Consider the following 7,974-nt stretch of genomic DNA (forward strand, 5'->3'; position numbering starts at 1 on the left):
CCGTGGCTGGGGTCGAGCCCCTGCGGGGACAGAGGCTGCTTCCAGACATGGGTATGCCCCAGACCACAGCCCCCAGCTCCCAAGTGTAGAGTGTCTCACAGGCCTGCCCACATGTTGGCCCCAGCCCAACCCAGCTCAGCGTGTCCTGTCTCCTGGGGGCCTGGAACGGCCCTCCCAGGAAAGGAAGGGTGTACACTGAGCTCTAGGGGGAGCGCCCATTCCTGTCCTGCTGCCTGCATTATTCCCTGCACCTAGAGCAGTTACCTAGGAGGCTTACTGGATGAATGCACCTAACTGGACTCTAGCGTGCACTCCCCACTCTTCTTTTTTTTTTTTTTTTTTGAGACTGAGTCTCGCTCTGTCGCCCAGGTTGGAGTGCAGTGGCGCAATCTTGGCTCACTGCAACCTCTGCCTCCCAGGTTCAAGTGATTCCTCTGCCTCAGCCTTCTGAGTAGCTGGGATTACAGATGCGTGCCACCACATCCGGCTAATTTTTTGTGTTTTATTAGAGACGGTTTCACCATGTTGGCCAGGATGGTCTCCATCTCCTGACTTCGTCATCCGCCCGCCTCAGCCTCCCAAAGTGCTGGGATTACAGGCATGAGCCACCGCGCCCGGCCTCCCCACTCTTCTTGCGTCCACACCAGGCACTCTGCTTCTTGGCCTTCGGGCACTCTGCAGCCACCTGTACCTGTGTGAACTGGCACTTGCCTGGAGGTGTCTGATCCACAGGCCCCAGGCTCCTGTAGCTCCTGCCCACGTGCTCACCCACACCGTCTCCCTATCTCCCATGCCACTTTGGCCACCCATCCCCAGGGCAGGCATGAAGCCCCTGGTCTAATGCTCCAAGACCCATTCAGGCACCGTGGCACTCCTGTGGCCCTGCGTCTGCCTGTGTCTCATGAGAAGACAGGTGGTTGCAAAGCCAGGGCTTTCTCTGGGAGGGTCTGTAGGTGCAAGGCTCAGGCACTTCTGAGACAGGTGGGTAGAAGCCAGGGTTCGGCCAGGGCCCAGCCCAGGGTGTTTGTGAACAGGTGGACTTGGGTGTGGCTGAAGAGGAGAGGTTGTAGGAAGCTGGCCAGAGAATCAGGGCAGGTGCCAAAGGTGAGGGGGTTGCTCGGCCCATGGGAAAGCCTATCCAAGACAGAAGTGGAGGAGGTGGCGCAGAGGGCACACGGGCTGCCTCCTGCTCTAGTCTTTGCGGAAGTGTTTGGGCTGGGGGCAGATGGATGTAAGGCTGTGGGCCCCAGAGGAGCGGTCCTGTGCCTGAGCCCTCAGCATGCCACAGTTAGGAGTCTGGGGAGAGGAGAGAAGCAGCAGGGAACCTGAGGAGGGGCAGAAGGTGGGAGAACCCCCACAGTGCATGACGCCCAGCAGCTGCGCTCCTCACCTATCCTCATCAGCCCTTCAGCAGGCAGGTGATCTGTGTGAAAGGGTAAGCCCCTTGCACGTGCAGCTTTCAGACAACCTGCCCTGTGGACGTCCCAGGGCGGCGCTGGAGGTGACCCCCCAGGTGTCCACAGAGAGCATGGCACTCATCAAGCATCTGCATCTGCTAACCTGGAGAAACGACCGTGTCTGTGGGCCCTGCACAGCTGTGTCCCTCACACAGCCTGTTTCCCCCTTGAAAGCTGGGGACTTCGTCTGCCTGGGCAGGGCCTCTGGCCTCCACCCCCACCCCTGGCCCAGGCGAGAATGGAAAGCCATTTCTGGGGCTCAGCCCAGGGGTCCCTGGCCCTTGAGCCGTGGCTGTCTCCTTCCCAGGATCCGAGGGGCTGGGGTGAGAGGAGGCAGCTCGCACAGGGCCAGGGGTCCCGGAACACCCCCATCCAGGGGCTTTTAGCCTCGGGGCCTTGGGCTGTGGCTGTCCCAAACCTCACTGGCCCTTTATGCAGCTGAAAGGCCAAGGAGGAAGGCGGAGACAGTGACAATGGGGCCAGTGGCGGGAAACGGTCCTTAGAGACCCCATTGTGCACCCCGCCCGCCGGAAATGGGCACAAGCAGGACCCTGCAGAGGGGACCCCACACCCTCCGGGCTCCTCGCCACGTCTGGATGCTCAGCACGTCGAAGGGGCCTGAGGACAGAGGGGCCCATTCTTCCCCAAGGGCGGGACGGGGCCAAGGATGACTCTGCGGGCTCACAGCGGCCACGGGGGAAGTCGGCACCCTGCCAGCCTGCAGCCCCTTCCCTCACAGGCCTGGCTCAGAGCCAGAGCGCTGTGCGCCCGCCTGCCCCCACCGTACCCGAGGGACCCTGTGCTCCTCTGCCCCTTTCCTCTCCTGCTGAGCCCCAGAAGCACCTGGCACAGGAGGCAAGTGGGAGCCAGCCAGGGAAGCGGGCAAGGGTGTGGGCGAGGACGGGGCTGGTGGACGCAGCAGAGCAGAAGCTTGCATGAGTGCAGGTCCCCATGTGCCCCCCACCCGGCAGCGGCCCCTCCCCGGAATGTGGGTGTAGCTCCTCCTGACATCTGCTCTCCCTCTCAGTTGCCAAATGGTCTTGAACAAGATACCATTCCCCTGAGCCTCACTCTCCCGCTGGGAGGCAGGAATTGGAGCCATCCTCACAGCTGCAAGGCAGGCCCAAGGCTGGGCTGGACACAGGAGACCAGGTCCACAGCAGCTTGTGTGAACAAAGTTCTTATTGATAGTCCCCATCACCTCCAAAGCAGTGGGCCCCCCACCCTCCCTCCTACCAGCCCCTCCCCAGCACCCGGCCCCTCAGTGCAGCGCCACCTCACAGGGGTGGAGGTGGGCAGCACGGGCAGCCTCGTAGGCACGGCGGAACTCCTGGAATCGTGGGGCACAGCCCAGCCAGGCCTCCCCAAAGCGGCTCCAGCCCATGAAGAGGAAGGTGCCTGGGCCCGGGCGGACGCCACAGTGCAGGGGGGTACGAATGGAGGTCAGCCCCTGGTCCCCGGATCCCCCCGCCCGGAACAGCGGCGGTGTCTGGCGGAGGACCCGGGCGGCCACCACGGTGATGACAGACTCCTGCAGCTCCACATCATGGGCGACCCCATGGATGATCCCATGAATTACTGTGGGGAGGCATGTGGCTGGGGTGGGCATTCAGGGGAAGGCAGGCTCCAGGCTCCCCCCATGGCGGGGACACTCACCAAAGTCGCTGGTGCATGCGGCCAGGAGCAGCTCAGCGTCACTGCAGGGCCTGCAGGCACCTGGCATGCAGAGGGGGTGGTGAGGACAGGCCCTGCCCTCTCCCGGCAGCACCCCAGGCCCCATCCCTTGTCCGCACAGGCGGCAGGAGGCAGCAGGCAAATGAGCAGAGCCCGCGCTCGGGGCCTGATGGCACCTGGGGGTCCCAGGGAGCCACACAGCAGGTGTGCACACCCTCGGCGACACCTGTACTCAGGAAACACACTTGCAGGTGCACATCTCCAAGGCAGGAATGCACACGGACATGAGCCTGGGGGCCGTGCCTAGCGATCAGCTGTCCTGGGCCGCCCTCCTGCACTCCCATCTGACATATGCACCCCAGCATCTGGGACCCCTCTAGTTTCCCGGATCTGAGGTCTGAAGAGCAGCAGCCCAGCTAGGGTGATAGGAAGTGGGGGCAGAGGAAGGGTGGTCTGGGGTCCCTGGCCCAGGGCCAGGGGGCAGAATAGTGAGAGCCCATCCCTTTCAGGGTCAGGCGCCAAGCTCCAGGAGAGCCAAGAGCTGGGCCTGGTGCCCTGCAGGGAGGCGGGCGGCGTCTCCATGGTGACCGGGCTGCACAGTGGACTTTTGTTGGTTGGGCTGGGGGAGGGGAGAGAGGTCACCGCTGGGCCAGGGAGCCCCGGACAGCTTTGGCCGGAGGGTTTGATTCTGCCCCCACCATCTCCTCCCCCAACCGTTCAGGAACCAGAGGCCCAGGATTGCCCTGCCCGGCCTCCCCTTCCCTCCACTCTGCCCCTGCCAGCTCTTTCCAGAGATGAATCGGGAAGGGAGGGCGGGAAGGCCATCCCTCCCCAGCAGTCCCAGGCTGTGTGGCCTGACAAGCCCATTCAACGCTTGGAGCTCACTTTTTCCCTCTGCAGTGGGGCCGACAAGGCACATTCCCGCCAAGTCCAGGCAGGGTAAGACTTCGGGACTCCCACCCTGTCCACCCAGACCGCCACTCACCTTCTACGCCGAGACCGTGGGCCTGCGGGGGCAGCTCGGGGCGCCCGTCTTCGCGCAGCTCAAAGCGGAAGGCGGCCACGCGGCGGCTGATGTCCCGGTGCGGCGTGGCCTGCAGGAAGAGGGCCCGGCGCTCGCGGGGACCCCAGCGCACGCAGCGGCCCCCTGCCGGGCCCGGGCCCTCGGCCAGCAGCAGCTCCAGGGCGCCCCCTGCGCGTTCCGCGAAGACCTGGGCGCCCGCGAAGGGCCGCACCGGCCGCAGACAGGCGATGCCGGGCCGCGCTCTGGGATTGGGGCCGCCCAGGGTCAGGCGCAGCGCCCCAGCCGGGTACAGCCACTCAACCGCGCCCTCCGCACAGGCCAGGGCCAGCTGCCCCACGCTGCCGGGCTCCTGGGTGAGGCCGCTGGGGACAGGACGGGACGGGGCGCTGAGACGGGGGCGGGTCCCCGCCCAGCGCAGCCCCCGCTCCCTCCCGGGGCCGCCTCGCGGATGGGGAAACCGGCCCAGCGCTCTGCGCGCTCCGAGAGGCGCCTGGGGGGTCCTGGCCGCAGCGCACCCCGTCCCAAGTGCGGGGACAGCCCCTCGCCGGGGCCGTACCTGCCCCTCCAGCTGCAGCGCTCCTCGGAGTAGCCGGCGCGGGCGGCCGGGGCCAGGAGGCCGCAGCACAGCGCGCAGAGGAGCGCCGCGGCCGGGAACCCCATGGCGCGGCGGGCGGCGTCCGGGGAGTCGGGGCTCTCACCACCGCTGCCCCGGCGGGGCGCGGGTCCGGGCGGCGGCGGGAGCAGCCGGGGGCGCCGGCCGCCCGGCCCCGGCGAAGCCCCCAAGCCCGCGGCCGCTCCGCCTGCCGCGCAGCCCCAGAGCCCGGGCCGTCTTGGAGCGGGTCGGGTAGGGGGCGGGGCCTGTGGCGTGTCGGCCAATCGCGGCGCGGCCCTGAACTTTCCGCCAACAGCAGGCGCGGGGCGGGGATGGGGCGGGGCCGGAGCCCGGGCGCCGCCAGAGGACTCTCCCACGGTCCAAGCGCCTCGGGGGTTGGGGGGGCCTCGGCACGGAAGGGAGGCTCCTTGCCCGCCCCGTGCTGTGCGTCGCCCCTTCGCCGCGCCCTCACCCTGGCCTCGCCCCCCGCGCCGTCCCGATCGGAGTCCTGGAGCCCTTGATGGAGCCGGGGTTTTGATGTCCACTGGAACCTCGGGGTGGCAGTAGGGAAGGTGGTCCACCTGGTGGCTCCGCCTCGCCCCCATCGGGCGGGGGCGGTCGGGCCTGGTCCTTCCTAACACTGGGACCTGGGCCTGTTGGCCACATCCCTCCCACTCCGGTCCGGTCCTGCTGACCCCTCCTCACAGGCAGGTGGAGCTCCAGAGGAGAGGGGTCGTGACTTCAGAGGCGGGGAGGGCCTGGCCTGGGGGCTGCGCCTTGGCGCTGAGCCAGGCCTCGGGTTTTGGTAAGGGGGTCCTGCTGTAGAGCACGCAGCCCGCAGGGTTAGGCCCCTTTCCTCAGACCTAGCGGCACCCCATGGTTGCCGGATGACTGACCCCGGGCCAGACTGGGCTCCTGGAGGGGCGTGAATGGCGCAGCCACGGGCACCCCTGCAGGCCTGCAGCACATGGAGACACAGGAGCTGGGAGGACACCCCTGGGCCACAGGAGCAGCCCCCACCCACCAAGACGAAACAAGCAGAAACAGGCGATTCGCAAACACACTGTAGCCTCAGTCTGGGGCAGTGTGGGATTCCCAGCAGCCGGGACCGCTGAGTTGGCCTGATGGGAGGGAGTGGGCAGTGGCTGGCCAGGTGGACAGGGAGAGAATGGGGGACGGCAGACAGCCTGGGTCAAGGGCCTGAGGAAGGAGCTCTTGGCAGCCCAGTGAAACCCCAGGGCATGGGTGGTGGGTGAGGACGACAGGTCAGATCACAGAAGGCCTAAGGCACAAGCAAAGGGGTCCGACTACATACTGAACCCCTTACGGACGGCGGAAGCTTTAGCCGGGGCCTGCAAGGACCAGCATAGACTGTGCACCCTGAAGATGTGAACAGTCCATCCCCTGCCCGCAAACCTCCTGCCACTCGGCGCTCGAAACTCATGGTGGACAGATGAGTTCACCAGTGGCAGTCAGACAGATGAGGCCAGATGGCCCAGTGGCAGTGGGAGGCTGGATCCCACTGATCAGGCCCTCCCTCAACCCCAGGGCCCTCCCAGGCCAAAGAGGAACAAGGCACCTACTGGGCTCCACCAGCCCCTGGCTCTGGGCGAGGTGCAGGTCAGAAGCAGCCATCACAATCCCCAAAAGGTGGAAGCCTCCCAAAGGCCTGTCTGCAGCTGAGTGGACAAGCAAGTGCGGTGGGTCCAATTTTTTTTTTTTTTTTTTTTTTGAGACGGAATCTCATTCTGTCACCCAGGCTGGAGTGCAGTGGCTCGATCTCGGCTCACTGCAACCTCCACCTCCTGGGTTCAAGCGATTCTCCTGCATCAGCCTCCTGAGCAGCTGGGATTACAGGCATATGCAACCATGCCTGGCTAATTTTGTATTTTTAGTAGAGACGAGGTTTCTCCATATTGGTCAGGCTGGTCTTGAACTCCCGACCTCAGGTGATCCGCCCACATCAGCCTCCCAAAGTGTTGGGATTATAGGGTCAGCCACCGCGCCCTCTGGTGGTGGGTCCATTATTAAGCCATAAAAAGGAACGAAGTTCTGGCCCCTTGACACCCGCTACAGCCTGGATGAGCCTAGAGGCTTATGTGCTGAGCAAAATAAGCCAGAGACAAAAGGACAAACACTGTTGGATTCCGCTTCTGTGAGTCACCTTAGAGTCGTCACGGTCATGAGGACAGAAAGTGGAGCAGGGGCTGGGGAGGGGAATGAGGGGTTGGGGCTTAATGGGGACAGAATGCTGGAGCTTGATTACACAACAACATAAACGTACTGAACACTATGGAACTGCACACTTTAAAATGGGTAAAATGGTAGATGTTATGATGTATACCTTATAATTAAAAATAAAAATTGGCAAGGCGCAGCGGCTCCCGCCTGTAATCTCAGCACTTTGGGAGGCCGAGGCAGGCAGATCACAAGGTCAGGAGCTCGAGACCAGCCTGGCCAACATGGTGAAACCCTGTCTCTACTAAAAATACAAAAATTAGCTGGGCGTGGTGGCGCACGCCTGTAGTCCCAGCTACTTGGGAGGCCGAGGCAGGAGAATCGATTGAACTCGGGAGGTGGAGGTTGCAGTGAGCTGAGATCCCACCACTGCACTCCAGCCTGGGTGACAGAGCAAGAATCCGTCTCAAAAAAATTAATTGATTAATTAATTACATAAAAATTAAGGCCGGGCGTGGCAGCTCATGCCTGTAATCTCAGCAGTTTGGGAGGCTGAGGCAGGACGATCGCTTGACATCAGGAGTTCAGGACCAGCCTGGCCAACATGGTGCAACCCCAACTCCACTAAAAGTACAAAAATTAGCTGGGTGCAGCAGCTCATGCCTGTTGTCTTAGCACTTTGGGAGGCTGCGGCAGGAGGATTTCTTAAGCCCAGGAGGGTGAGGCTGCAGTGAGTGTGATTGCACCACTGCACTCCAACCAGGGCGACAGAGGAGACCCTGTCTCAATAAAAATTAAAAAATAAATAAAATATAAAAATCGTAAAGGTTAAACGGTAGACTCGGCCTGGGGCTGGGCACATGAGGTGCTCGCAGAGGTGGGGAGAGGCACACGGGTCGGACGGCAGCAGCCATCCAGGGCTGCTGCCGCTTGGCAGACCCCGGGTCGGCACGGTGGGCTCCAGGCGCCCTCTGGTGGCGGCGTGAGGGTCAGCCCCAGACACCCTCCTGACAGCCTGGGCCCTGGACTTCTCCCCAGGCCTCCCCCAG

The 7,974-nt window shown here is 63.8% G+C and overlaps 1 protein-coding gene across 1 annotated transcript; it reads right to left on the minus strand.

The window, feature by feature from the left end:
• Positions 1 to 485: 485 nt before the first annotated feature.
• On the minus strand, positions 486 to 6,447 carry METRN (meteorin, glial cell differentiation regulator). The gene is made up of 4 exons (XM_030798530.1): positions 4,712 to 6,447; positions 4,117 to 4,517; positions 3,114 to 3,173; positions 486 to 3,035 (listed from the first exon to the last, which is right to left on the minus strand). The coding sequence occupies exons 1-4, from the start codon at positions 5,350 to 5,352 to the stop codon at positions 2,719 to 2,721; spliced, it is 1,419 nt and encodes a 472-aa protein (XP_030654390.1). The 5' UTR covers positions 5,353 to 6,447; the 3' UTR covers positions 486 to 2,718.
• Between the last annotated feature and the right edge of the window lie 1,527 nt (positions 6,448 to 7,974).

This window comes from Nomascus leucogenys, chromosome 18 (genome assembly GCF_006542625.1).
Source record: "Nomascus leucogenys isolate Asia chromosome 18, Asia_NLE_v1, whole genome shotgun sequence".
In the NCBI taxonomy this organism is placed as follows: domain Eukaryota; kingdom Metazoa; phylum Chordata; class Mammalia; order Primates; family Hylobatidae; genus Nomascus; species Nomascus leucogenys.